We start from the raw sequence: 14836 nt of genomic DNA, 5'->3' as shown, positions 1-14836 counted from the left end.
AGTATAGACACAAGACCTAAACAATATAAATGCTCAGATGATTTTTGTGTGATAAAATCACTAACTTTTCTGTGTAAAGTTATATCCAATTTAACAACTCCATTGCCATGATGATGTAATGTCAAAAAACCCTAAAACAACTGTAAAAAATTACGATTTAAACAACTTTACAGTTAAAAAAAATACATGAGTTTTAACAGAAGAATGAATGTAAGGGCTTTTAGAAATTGTCCCCATTCACTTCCATTGTAAGTGCCTCACTGAAACCTCGATTATTGTTTTTAAAGAAAAGAAGGGATGAGTCGGAATTATATTTTGTGGTAATCAACATTATGCCATGAATGTTGTCGATTGAACTCAACTTGTATTGAACCTGGAACATTCCTTTAAGAGGAACAGGAATCTGTCCATTGACTAAAGCAATCCCCCAAAAAGAGACACACGTTAAAGGGATAGTTCACCCAAAAATGAAAATTCTGTCAGCATTTACTTACCCGCATGTCGTTCTAAACTCTTATGACTTTCTCTCTTCGGTGGAACACATGAGGAGAAATTTTTAAGAGTAGTGAATTTGACACTGCTCTATCCCTTACAATAAAAGTGAATGGTGAGTAAGGCTGCTAGTACCTAACATTCTGCCTAACATCTTTTGTGTTTCACTGAAGAGAGAAAGTCTTATAGGTTTGGGAATATATGAGGTCTATTTGAGTAGTCTGTAATGTCAGTGATTGTTTTTTGAAGATATTTAAAGATGAATCAACTGTACAGATATGTTTTTAATGGAAGTAGCTCAACAGTGAAACATCATAAAGCCATATGTAAGAACAGAATAGTAAGTAAAGTGCTGGATCAGAAGTCAAAGGTTTCAGTGTTAATAATCCAGTTGACAAAGCAAAATCACGCCTCTCTTGATCCAGTGCTGAGGGCGCTTGCTGGTAAGGAGCATACTTATGACAAAGTTGGTTGAATGGCCAGTGGTGGACAGTGTGCCTTTTCGCTCACTGGTCTTGTAGAGGGGACACACATAGATTTTGTGGGGCTGCTCCATGATCCTCTTGTCCTCTAAAGACAGGTTAGAAGAGTTTACTGAGCAAAGGAACTACAAGTCTATGAAGTAATAGAATGGACATAATTATTCATCAAATAACATTGATTCGTTCTCTTACTGGGTTGGACCCAGTTGATAGGGACTGCATCAAAGAGAACTTTGGGATACTGTTCAGCCAACACTCCGCTGCATGGAAGAACACATTTAAAGGGACAGTTCACTTAAAAATTAAAATTATGTTATTATTTACTCACCCTCATTTTGTTCCAAACCCATATGACGTTCATTCTTCCATGGAACACAAAAGGAAAAGTTAGACAGAATGACAGTCTCACTCAACATTCACTTTCACTGCATCTTTTTTCCATACAATGAAAGTAAATGGTGATCCACAGAAGTAAGTCATACCATTTTTGAACAACTTGAGGGTGAGTTAATGATGAAAGAATTTTCTTTTCTTTTTTGGTGAAAAATAAAAAAAAAGTGAGTTTCTAAAAAAATTTCATTTCTTAATTCCATTAGGTCAAACATTATTTAATTTAATTTCTAGTGTCTTCCTCTCATGGAAAATACTCTTGCCTTTCATTACAAAAAGGCTCCGTCCAGAAAAAGGCCATGAATGTACACTGTTAACCCTTACTGTAGTAAATAACTGTAAAATTACCAGTAAATTACTATAATATAACCATACAGTATTTAACTGTAATATACATTGCATCATGGGTAATTTCGGTGACGTCACTCATTAATAACAGTAAATTACTTTTTATCTAATTAATACAGTATAAACTGTAACTAAATACAGCAAACTACTGCAGATGTATATCTGTGCGAAACCCACAGCGTCTTTTCCTGAGAGGTTTTTGAATTCTGTGTTCATAATCTTTTTTTTATTTTTATTTTTTATTTTTTATTCATAAATCCCGGTAATTATTTGCATAAACACGTACATAGACTGGCTCCGTTTGATCTCAGAGCATTTCTAGAAAAATGCGCCATCAGTGTTTATTATGGAGTACACACAGAGACAACTGCAGGTAGCCTAAGTTAAACGAGGAAACTTGCCTCTATAATATTAGAAATTCTAATGTCTGGTATTAGTAGTAAGATAAACTGTTATGATAATGAACTGTAATCTTCGCTTTGTCTCTCTCTCTCGGCCTCCCTCCAGCTCCGACAGTGGTATGCAAACTTTACATCCTCAGGTACAACCCCTGACGCCCCGCGCACCTGTCTGAGGGGAAGCTGCATTTGAGAAGAGCAGAGTCCCAAGGAAGTAATAAGACGATAATTGAAGATAATTTTTTATAGAGAAATAAGAAAACTGTAATGTTATTGAAAGGATAAATTTACTTTGGGGCTGCTCACAGAGGACACTTTCTTGCTTTCCGTCTGCCTTTTTTTAAGTGTTGGTACATCTTTAGTCGTTGCGTCGCGTCTTGCTGTTTTTTTCCTCTCGCATCGTGAGGGTTGCGTTTTTAAGACCTTTCGTCAGTTGAAAGCGGTTCAAAGTTTTAAAATGCGTCTCGAGACCCACATTTTGCTGCTTTTTCTTGCATTGTGAGAGTTGCATTTTTAAGACGGTGTGTCACGTTAAATGAGACCCACGCGTTGAATATTGCGTTGCGCTCCATCTTGCTGTTTTGGGCATAACGCGTCATATGTGAACGGTCACACAGTTAAAGGAGATTTTGTGGCGTATATTGTGTGATGACTTCATGACTTAACATTAGCCTAACACTAAACATATATTATTTTCTTTCAGTGTTCACTTGATCCTGGTGGCCTTGCATTGGGAGTCTTATGGATTACTTTTATGCTGCCTTCGTGATTTTTGGAGCTACAAAGTTCTAGCCACCATTCACTTGCATTATATGGACCTACAGAGCTGAGATATTCTTCTAAAAATATTTGTTTGTGTTCAGCAGGAGAAAGTCATACACATCTGGGATGTCATGAGGGTGAGGAAACTATCCCTTTAATGTTTGACTATATAGAATTACTGTATGTCCAGCTCCCCTATTCTTGTCATGCTCCAATAAAAAAAAAAAGGAGTGTTTTCTTTATTAATAATAAATTGTATATTATTAATAAAATATATCAAAATAATAATGTAAAGGATATTTACAGCTAGTTACTGTACAATTTATATTTTTACAGTAATATACCTCAGCTACCAATTACAGTAATCAGTAAATTAATGTACACAACAATTGCAGTAGCTTACCGTTATTAGGTTTTTACAGTAACTAGCTGGCAAAAGTGTTGCCAGTATGTTACTGTAGAAAAACCATGGTAAGGTCTAACAGTGTAGACTCCATCTTCAGGAGAGGAGTCTGCAGTGTCAAAAGGCAAAACCTAGAGCAATAAACATCATAATATAACTCTTCAATCAGCTCTCTATTTCATCTAGTGAGAGTACAATCAGTCTGGATACAGCAGCAGCAGATTATACCTCATAATCAAATTCAAACAAGTCGATGGGGGTTGAGTATTTCCTGGCTCTGCAGGTTGCCTGTTATAAAAGCCTGAGTGAAGAAAAACCCAGATAGCCAGAATACATGGGGCTTCTGTGTCATACCACTCCTGGAAGAGCATGTGAAAAGGCAGACAAACACATTAACAAAGACACAGTAAGGTGCTCAAAATATCAATGATTTTTAATCAATATCTGTGTACATACAATAAGAACTTCATGAAAATCACACATTTTAGTGTGAAGGGATTCATAATTAGTATTATTTTGTGTTAAAATTTGAGTTTGCCTAAGAAGTTATTGACATAGCTGCCCAATGGCTTGAGACTGGGATAGGAGCATTTGGCCCGCTTTTCTGACACTTTCCCCACCAGCAGACTGCCAGCTATAGCCTCTGCATCCATTACTACCAGCCCCTTAATGGCTTTTGTCAGGTTCTGCAGACTCATACATATAGTACTGCTCAAACTAATGAGAGAAGACACAGACATTTTAGAATTACAATATTCTATTGTAACTACTATGTGTACCTTAGTTTCTCATCCTCATTTACATATGTTGATTACGTCTATACACTGTGGCCACTAAAAGTATTGGGGTACCCTCGGAAATCAATGAATGTTTTTGCATTGTATACCAAAATAACAAGCCATTTGACATTTATTTTATAGAAAGATAGCACAAGCACACTTTACAAGCAAAACATTTCACTATCAGAAATTTGTTACATTAGGTTTGAAAAAACAATGGATATATTGTTTAAAATAAAAAAAAGTATTTGGAAACTTTCTGATTGTCAAACTTGGAACATGGCCATAGTCAGTGCTGGGCAGATTACTTTTACATGACAAAAATGCAATCAGTAATGTAATCTCACAGATTACATTTTGGGGTAATCTAATTTTATTAATTCTGAATTACTTTCAGATTACTTTCAACCTAATACTATTTTATTTTATGTCACATGCATTTCAGTAGGATAATCATTTTAACATAAAAGTACAAAGAGGAAGAACATTTATTCCATTCTTTATTACTAACAAAAAGAGCCTCACAAAAAGCATTCATAAAATCTTTTAAAAAAGTGCATTAAACATTACATGAATGAAATAAACAGCAATGACATTGCATGGCCAAAGTTTATAATTCAAACACTGAGACATCAAGTTCATTTTAAGTTCATTTTCAATAGCAGCATTACGATCATTAATGACCATGAAATCGAAATAAAATGATCATAAATTAATGAAAAAATAAAATAAAATCAACAGCAATGACGTTGCCTAGGTCAAAGTTTTCATCTAAAAACACTGAAACACTTTTAACCTTTACTGTTTACTGATAGTCCATCTGCTATTCCAAAGCTGAGGTGCAAGATATTATCTTTTGAACAGCAAGAATATTCAAAAAGAGCAGAATATTTTAAAACAGTACCACCGATTAAATTATTGTAAATTATAAACAATTTAATGCCGTTGCCTTGTTAATATGTAATCATGTAATCTATAAAAAAATAACTGTAGTCCGATTATGAGTTTTAAATGTAATTTAATCCAATTACAAGTACTTGATTTTTGTATTCTGATTACATAAACCAGATTACATGTCAGGGCTCCAGACTGCGATTAAAATGGTCGCAAATGCGACCAAAAATAAATAAATTATTGTGACAATTTAAATTCTAGTCGCCACTGGTGACAGTCGGGATGTGTGCTTTCATATGCGGTTTCGTCAGATAACATCTTGTGAGTTATTGAATACATCTTTAGAGCGCCAGTGTGTCTCATGCCACTTTTCACCCTTTCTGTTGATGATATGAGCTCGCTGGCTGCACGCAACAAGAAACACAGCACGAGCCATGATGTCCGATTCGTGTACAGATGACTCTTTTGAACAGGGTCTTTATAATAAATAACCCGACAAGAGCTCGTTTGAACTCAGGAGATCAGGTTATAGTTTGAATTCGAGTCACTTTCTCAGCGAATCAGCCGTCAGTGAGTTCACAACTGGGAGCGCAGACATTTCAAAATAGAGGTCCCTTGTGTATTTCGGGCTTGTTTATAATTAAAAGTCCCATGTTATGTACCAAATCTTTTTTTTTTATTGATTATTGATTGGGATTGGAGCAGCACAATAAACTGCATCTGGGATTTCATTCAGTTTGCACTCTTGTAGTCTTTGTGTCTGGGCCATCTGATGTACTTATCCTCTTGTTTAGTTGTACATCTGGCCTTCCACATCTCTTTCTGTTCTTGTTAGAGCCAGTTGTCCTTTGTCTTTGAAGACTGTAGTGTACACCTTTGTATGAAATTTTCAGTTTTTTGGCAGTTTCAAGCATTGTATAGCCTTCATTCCTCAAAACAATGATTGACTGACGAGTTTCTAGAGAAAGATGTTTCTATTTTGACATTTTTGACCTAATATTGACCTTAAGACATGCCAGTCTATTGCATACTGTGGCAACTCAAAAACAAAAACAAAGGCAATGTTATGCTTAATTTAAAGAATCATCAGTGTATATGTGTGTGTGTGTGTGTGTGTGTGTGTGTGTATATATATATATATATATATATATATATATATATATATATATATATATATATATATATATATATATATACATATATATATATAATTTATTTATTTGTGATGTGAGATCCAGCTTTTGATACTTAGGACCATTGAGGGACTCATACACAACTATTAGATTCTAAATTATGTAGATTCTGAAGGGCAGTACTAAATAACAAAAAAAAAAAGATCTTTTATCTCTTATATTTGTATAAATTCACATTTTTTAGATGCTGTCAAGTTAAATAGAATACGTTCAGTGTGAATGGCCCTTTAAGTAACCAAAAGTGTCCGCTGTACGCATCAGATCTTATACGAGGTCTGGCGACTCACTTATTGTAGTGCTGCATCATACAAGCACCGTATTCATGCTCTCCTCATAACGCACAGGAAATTTGACAAGAGCAGACTCAATATCAAAGTATATAACCAAAAGCAGAACTTCAATAAATCATAGCCACATATGCAAAACAGAACCAATTGTAATCCCTAAAACTCTTCATATTGTGATGGAACAATTATTTAGTTACTTTAGACAAGATGTCATTAGCAATGTCAGGTAGTGTACTATCCCCTCAAAATCCACCCCCCCCCCTTTGAGCCACCACCCTGGGTCAGGATCAGGGAATCAAACAGTAGTTTTGTCTGTTGAAGGTCTTTGGAGATGTTCACATTCTCATGCATATCAAACACCTTGGGTTGCTGGGCAGATGGCAGTTTCTATGGAGCATATCAAGTGTATTATATTTAATAGTTTCATCATCAGAGTGTAAATTTCATCAGAGATCAGCAGGCTTTATAGCATAGAGACTTACCTTGATAAACTCCACATAGTTTTCATAGATGGACTTTGGAGGTGCATAATAATTGCCACTGGGAGAGAAGGAGTGGGGTGGGTTATCGATAATGTCTCTATTGTAAAAATCAGCAAGGATTGTCATGAGGCGGCGTAGTTACATTCTCCAGTCTGATACGTGATGGCCTCAAAGGGAACTTCCTCGTACTCGTTCACAAACAGCTGAGGCACAAATTAATCAATGAATGAAAGAGAAGTGTTTTTTTTTAAATCACTTTATTTTTGTGATCTTTGTTGAAGAGGTTTCTGTGCCTTCTGTAGAGTGCTCTGCGGTGAAACGTCATGGCGTCATGTTGCACGTTTGGTCTCGAGACGCAAAGAGAATTAATGGGGTCTGATGTTATCGGCGTAGCTGGCATATTTAGCTTAAAAGGTTAAAGGAAATGTTAGGTTTGTTTGACCAATGGCAGACAATGGAGTGTTCGGAAAACCTATCTGTTTTTTGCAAATCCGTTTGGTGATGCTAGCGCTGCAGAAATCACACACTTCTGCTATTTGCAGAAAATACAAATAATTTAGGGACCGAATGCAACTGTCTGTTAAGGGGTTTGAAATAAGATTTCTCATGAGTGCCCCATGTAGTACCATGGGTGAAGGGTAGCTGGTGAGCCAAAGACAGAAGTCTGGATGGCATGTGTCAGGGATGAGATCTTCACAGATCTTCTCCAGAGTGGACATCCAGGACACAGCTAGGTGACAGTTCTGCAAGCACACCCAGGTGCCCTCCTTAATGGCAGAGCGGATTATCTTTACTGCTATGGGACCCTGGTCTTGTCCCAGAGAGTTGGATTTAAATTGCGAGCCACCCATGTTCTTATCATTGGTAAATTTCAGCAGACCTAAAGGAAAAAAGGCATTTTACTTCAGTATTTCACATGAATGTCTGCCATACAGAATAGGAATTAAAACTGCACTAAGTAATTCTTTCCAATTTTGACAAATTCAGTTTTATTAATCTGAACAGAAAAATAATAATAATGAAATGCGATTTTCACAAGCCCAATTCAAACCACCTAGGTAGGTGGTTTGAAATCCAATTAAAATCTGATTTTTTTAAAAATATATAGAAAGGCTATAACTTGCAGTTTGAACAATCTGTCTAAAAAGTTTTTGCTGAAGTATGTAATTTCTGCAACACTAGCTCCACCGAATGGAGTTGCAAATATAAACAATGTTTTCAAAACAGCTTTCCGAATACGCCCCTCATCTGCAGTTGTTCAAACAGTCAGGTGGTTGCACACCGGAGGCATCTGTAGGACGACATGGTGCGTTCGAAAATTCGAAACAACTGTTTTCAATGAAGGTACACACACTGCCGCCACCACTCACCGTCTGTTGGCAGCACCCAGCTATGACTCCGGAGGCTGCTCAACCACGGAGCGCAACTCACATATTTTCCATTAAATTTGACCCAAATCATTATCAAAGGACATAGATTATTTACTTCAGTGTTCTTCATTCTTGATCAAGGGAAAATCATTGGTAACTTTTGTGTGTAATGTCTGCAGTCTGAACCGCATCGACGTGCCCCACGTTTGATACCTGTGCTGTGTCCTAGCCGCAACGTGATGCGGCGCTTCTCGTCTGGTGTGCAACCACCTTAAGCGTCTAAGCAGGTTGCCCAAAACAAACACAGGAATTTTTATAGCAGCGCAGAGACAGTGTTTACAGTTTTTGAGAAAGTTAACCTATGCTTACTTATAGTTGTTTCTGCATGTTAAGCTTGGATAGAAGAAAGTACTTTAACACTGAAAAAGATACATACTTCAGCTTTAAGAAAAATCTGATTTCTTTTGTAGTGTTAACAAAGCCTAAATCTCCCATTTTTGGTCATTTTTGTCAAATGCACACTTTTACTCCTGATTTCTCGCAATACAGGGAAAGAAGAGGTGTACAAAAGCAACAGGTTGCTTTATTTAAAAAGTAACTCCCATATTATGGTCTAAAAGAAAAAAATATGTTACTTTACTCATTACTCGAAAAAGTAATCCGATTAAGTAATGCACTACTTGTAATATGTTACCCCAACAATGTAATCCCATTACATGTATTCCGTTACTCCACAACCCTGTGCGCGATGCTGTATCCACACCAATAGGTGTCAGTATAAAGTCCAGGACCACTGCTCTGTCGGCTAGCCAAACATAAATAAAACATTACTAAGTGCACCTTTAACAAATTTTAGTTTAAACTTTACAAATGTATGCTATTTAAACTGGAGTGAAAAAAATATTTACTAGCCATAGGGTATGCTCCAGGAGAGTGTGCAAAGACCAGTGGAATGTTGGCGTTGGAGGTTTTTTACTTAGGTCAAATGGAGGTGGTTCAGCAAATTACTTTCCCAGTTTCTCAGTTACAAATTTACTGATTGCTGGCTCAATCTTTAAACAAGGATACAAGTAAAAATATAGCTACAAGCAGAGATGATGGGCCCATGCACCTGTTACATGCCCATTTTAAAGGGGGTGCTACAGACCTCCCCCTACATGCCAATGTGTGAACTTTTGCCCAGTCCTAATGGCCGACGACTCTGATGTGTGTGCAAAATTTCATGAAATTTTAAGCATGCCAAGTGCCTCAAAAACACCCAAAAATAGGAAGAAAGGAATAATAACAATTAATGTGTTGCCATGGCAACAGTATTTAAGATATCAAATATCCCTTTACAATTTTACATCAGAAGTCTCTTGACATTATTCTAAAGAACTTTGAAGCAGTTCATGTAAACACAAGAGGGCTATTTCAAAGTCTGTTAAAAGTGCCATACTTCCTGCTGCCAGTTGGTGGCGCTACAACCGTGAACCGTAATATCCACATCCATGTGATCAGCCCCCATTACCAAACATACAGCTGAATTTTCATCAAAATCACATAATACACACAGAACATTTAAGGCACTTCCTGTTTCCCATTTTTCGGCATAAATGTATTGCTTCGCCATGGCAACAACGTTCAAAGTATAAAAAATCCGTTCACAATTTAGCATCTACAATGTCTTGGCATGAGGTTGCACAAATTTGGTGCCAGTCACATGAATCCCCTAGGAGGAGTATTTAAAAGTTCAGAGCCTACGATTTTCAGAAAATCCAAAAAGGCCAACTTCCTGTATGAAATTTGTTCTGCTTGATGAGAGCTATATACAGTATATACCAATTTTGGTCACTGTAGGTGAAAATGGGGGTGCTACAGAGCCCCCCTTACATGCCCATTTTTAAGGGGGGCACTACAGAGCACCCCCCTGCAACTTTGCCCAGACCTAATGGCTGACGACTCTGATGTGTGTGCAAAATCTTTTTTCGAAAAGAGTTTTCACACATGTTAAGTACTCCAAAAGTACTGAAAACCTTGAAAATAATAATAATAATAATAATAATAATAATAATAAAAATAGCTGCAAGCAGCGATGACAGGCCCAAGCACCATGGGTCCATTTACACCCGATGGCTTTCGGAAAACAATGCAAGTGGACACATGCATTTGGCATTACCCCTAAAGTTTGGGATCTAAACAAAATGTCCCGGTTACGTACGTAACCTCGGTTCCCTGAGACGAAGGGAATGAGACATTGCGTGCTAATGCATATGGGGAGTTGTCCTTCCATACAACCTAGTTGAAACCTCTCTACAATAACGCCAATATTCTAATATTGGCTATGGTGTTTGAGCCCCGCCCTTTTAGGTGCAAAGCTTTCCGCTATAAAAGCATGTGCACAAACACCTTTCCTCAGAATTTTCTGACTGGGAGACAAGAGTGCATTGCTCACACCTCAGAAGAACTCTGAGTCTTGTAGTGCAGTTACATATGTAACCGAGACATTCCCTTTTGACTCAGTACACTTGACATTGTGTGCTAACGCATATGGGGAACAGAATCCTATCATGCCACACTACATGACATAACCTTCCAGAGAGAAAACATGATGCCGCAGTCCTGCGGGACGGCAACTGACATGAGTATGCCGCAAGTGAGTGACCCTCATGTTGGGCCAGAGGGGAGCATTCAGAATGAATATTTGAACTATAGTCTTACAATATGAATTAACCCCTTCACAAACCCAGTCGGGAAGGGAGTTTATTTATAATGAAAGTGCTTGTGACTTTCTGGTAAATTACAATGGCCTGATGTAGGCGAATGTGTAAAATGATGGCGAGCCCGTACTTAAAGGGAGGGGCATAAGTATATGTTTGGCAAACGAAATAGCAAGCGCTCCAAACAGAGAAGACTTGTGAAGAGAGAGATGTTATGTCTAGGTTGTAAAACCTTGCGAATGTGTTTTGAGAAGACCATCCTGCTGCAAAACATCTGTATTGCATATGGGGAATAAAGACACACCGTTCATCTATGCCCATGAGGAGGGTATGCCTCTAGTTGAGTGTGCTTTTCTTTTTTCTTTTTTCTTTTTTTTAATTTATTCCCCTTTTTCACCCAATTTGGAATGCCCAATTCCCAGTGCGCTTTTAAGTCCTCGTGGTCGCGTAGTGATTCACCTCAATCCGGGTGGCGGAGGATGAATTCCAGTTGCCTCCACGTCTGAGACCATCAATCCACGCGTCTTATCACGTGGCTTGTTGAGCGCGTTGCCACGGAGAAATAGCGTGTGTGGAGGCTTCTCGCCATCCACCGTTGCATCCGCGCTCAACTCACCACGCATCCCACCGAGAACAAACCACATTATAATGACCACGAGGAGGATACCCCATGTGACTCTACCCTCCCTAGCAACCGGGCCAATTTGGTTGCTTAGGAGGCCTGGCTGGAGTCACTCAGCACGCCCTGGTATAGCGAACTAGAGAACTCCAGGGGTGGTAGCCAGCGTCTTTTACCCCTGAGCCACCCAGGCCCCTTAGTTGAGTGTGCTTTAACACCAATTGGGCAGATCTTACCCTGCGACTCATTAGCCAGGGCAATTGCATCAATGATCCAATGAGAAAGTCTTTGCTTGGAGACAGACATTCCTTTTGTGCATCCTCCATAGCACACAAAGAGCTGATCAGACAGTCTGAACTGGCAGGTGCACTCAACGTATGCATGTAGCGCCCACACAAGGCATAACAAATGCAAGGACTGTTCCTCATCCGAATTAAATGGAGGAGGGAAGAAAGCTTGAAGGTGAACCACCTGCACTCTGAAGGGCGTGGTTAGAATATAGCATATAGCCTTTTCTGGGTTTGACTGTGGCTTTTGAAAGACCGGGGCCAAACTCCAGACATGAATTGTCAATTGATAGTGCATGTAAGTCACCAACCCGTTTTACTGAGGCCAGATCCAGCAGTAGTGCGGTCTTAATAGCGAGCATGTGCAAATCAACCAAAGTCCAAAGGCTTGAAGGGGGCCCTGCGAGCGCTTTTAGGACCAAAGTTAGGTCCCAAGTCAGGACTGTAGCCGGCCAAGGTGGATTTAATCGTCTTGCTCCTTTAAGGAAATTTCTGATTAAAACATGTGGCGCCGGCTTCAGGTGCGTGATTCGCAGATATAGTCTCCACATAAACTTTGAGTGTTGACGAAGTGAGTCCTGCATCTGATCACTCTTGAAGACGTGAGAATTTCATGTATGGGGCAGTTTACTGGGTCTTTGCCATGTGAAAGACAGCAATCAGTGAACACATTCCATTTTAGCACATAGAGGTGTCTCGTGGACGGCGCTCTGGCCTGTAAAATGGTGTTCATGACTGAATGCATCAGTTCTGGCACGTTTAGCGCGCTCCGTTCAGGGGTCACACATGCAGGTTCCACAGCTTGGGCTGGGGTTGCCAGATTGTGCCTTGCACCTGAGAGAAGAGATCCCTCCTCAGTGGTATTTCCCATGGCGAGCTGTATAACATCTCTATCATTTCCGGAAACCATGGCTTATTGGGCCATTTCGGCGCAATTAACAGAAATGTTTCCATGTCCACTTGGACACTTTGGGCTCAGATTCTGCTGATGACAGAATGAAGGAGGCACACCGGGGGAAGCGCATACTTGCGTTTTGCCAGCCATACGTGGGCCAGGGTGTCATGGCGACATATATACACCACTACTGTTGTGTTGTCCGAACGAATCAGAATGTGGTGATTCATAATATCATAATGAAAAGCTCTCAAAGCTAGAAAGACTGCCCCTACCTGTGTTAGAAGCATTTGTGGTCAGCACTTTCTTTCTGAAAAATTGACCCAGCATAACACCCTGTTATGCTGGCACTGTCCATGGTGCTAGAGCAGCCAGACAGTGTCGAGTTACTGCGATGCACATGCAAATAGTCAACATTTTGAATGGGCGCGTCACGAGCACGCGATTCAAGCGTCTCAGAACTAGAATGAGCTGAAGCCCGCCATCCTTCTCCAGAACGAGGAATTAAGGCTGTAAATCCCGCTGTGTGTGTCGCAGTCTGTGCACGCAACACAGGCATATCGTGTGGTCAGACCACAGATTGTGCTCGATCATTGTAAACACCAGCCCTGACACGTCTGTGAGGACTTGCCACGCATTTGCGCAGCGGGACAGCAGGCTTATTCATATGAAACAACCTCTATTGCGTTCTTTGCAAGAAGATTGTGCATTTCGGCTCGTAACACTGGCGCGGGGTTAAACAAATTTGAAGCAATTTGGGTATAAGTGGGCACAAATATAAGAGGACTATTTTAAAGCCTGTTGTAAGAGCCACACTTCCTGCTGCCAGGTGGTGGTGCTATGACGTGACCCAATATAGCCACATAAATTTGATCAGCCCCCATTACAAAACATACAGCTGAATTTATCAAAATCACACAATGCACACAGAAGTTATGATGAACTTCCTGTTTCACATTTTTGTGAAATGTTGCATAAATTGCTCCTTTGATTGAGTGATGATATGTTCCATTTATGCCATTTATATTCCGATATAATGGATTATGAAAGGAATGTAATTTTTTTAAAGGAATAAATAATTCATCCAAAAAAGATTAAAAAGGATGACATAAAAAGGATGAGACACAATTTATGTTTTGAATGGTTAGGAAACAAATGACCTCATAAAGGTAAAAATGCCTCTGAAAATCATAGCAGGAGGCTAATAATTTCCCTTAACGTCAAATGAAATTTCTGACACTGGTCACCATTCACTTTCATTGCAGCTTTTTTCAACAATGAAAGTGAATGGTGACTGGGCCTGTCAGTCCCTAAACATTCTGCCTAACATCTCTTTTAGTGTTCCACAAAAGAAACATTTATACAGGTTTAGAAAAACATGAGGGTGACTAAATAACAGTATTTTCCTTTTTTGGGTAAACTTTACCTTTAAACTCAATGATTACTCACTTTATCAGGTCTGAGGCATCTGTAAATGATCATTTTTTGAAGGTAATTGAGTTTATCACACCAGGGCTTTGGCAAAGCAGTGTTGTATGGCTCCTTATGGTCATAAATGGGCAGAAAACTCAGAACTCTTTATGAAGCTCTCCTAATATTCACCCCAATGAACAGAGAAAAAGTTGTTATATTAACAATATCATAGAACTTGATCTGACAAATGTTTGTAAAATTAATGGCATACACGAGGCCCTGTAGACAAGGAAAATCACTGGCCCGGCAGATCTCATCCAAGCTTTTGTCTCGGAGCCAGTTTGGGTCAGGGTTGGGGGCATTATTCTGCAGCCCTACACCACCTGTGAGCAGGAATATAAATTCAGAGTACTCTATCTGCTTAGCCCTTTGGAACAGGAAGACCATGATTTGTTTTAATATATGTTCAATCAACACCATATATTTGGACATAGATGGCACCTTATTACTTTGCCGTTTAAAACTGTGTTAAACTATTTATTTGAACCTACAGCAGTAGGTTACAACAGAGCAGGAAGGAGAAGAGGAGTTTGTCCTTCTCGAAGAGAGAACGGCACACGTTGCAGTAAAGGATATACGTAGG

The 14836-nt window shown here is 39.0% G+C and overlaps 1 protein-coding gene across 1 annotated transcript in view; it reads right to left on the bottom strand.

Moving 5' to 3' along the window:
• Window positions 1–871: 871 nt before the first annotated feature.
• Window positions 872–14836, bottom strand: part of dnah12 (dynein, axonemal, heavy chain 12) — a 38877-nt gene continuing 24912 nt past the window's right edge. The window contains 21 exon segments of the mRNA XM_051662321.1: window positions 872–1062; window positions 1167–1234; window positions 1638–1687; window positions 3365–3406; window positions 3504–3552; window positions 3554–3619; window positions 3621–3642; window positions 3802–3992; window positions 6429–6447; window positions 6450–6516; window positions 6599–6688; window positions 6690–6815; window positions 6911–7041; window positions 7044–7180; window positions 7364–7790; window positions 9189–9248; window positions 9251–9332; window positions 14230–14347; window positions 14349–14371; window positions 14467–14620; window positions 14745–14836. Of these exon segments, the coding sequence (XP_051518281.1) occupies window positions 872–1062; window positions 1167–1234; window positions 1638–1687; window positions 3365–3406; window positions 3504–3552; window positions 3554–3619; window positions 3621–3642; window positions 3802–3992; window positions 6429–6447; window positions 6450–6516; window positions 6599–6688; window positions 6690–6815; window positions 6911–7041; window positions 7044–7180; window positions 7364–7790; window positions 9189–9248; window positions 9251–9332; window positions 14230–14347; window positions 14349–14371; window positions 14467–14620; window positions 14745–14836 (2205 nt within the window).

The sequence above is a fragment of the Myxocyprinus asiaticus genome, chromosome 29 (assembly GCF_019703515.2).
Source record: "Myxocyprinus asiaticus isolate MX2 ecotype Aquarium Trade chromosome 29, UBuf_Myxa_2, whole genome shotgun sequence".
Lineage (NCBI taxonomy): Eukaryota > Metazoa > Chordata > Actinopteri > Cypriniformes > Catostomidae > Myxocyprinus > Myxocyprinus asiaticus.
Note: the sequence above shows the minus strand (reverse complement) of the source record. Positions and strands in the feature narration are given on the sequence as shown.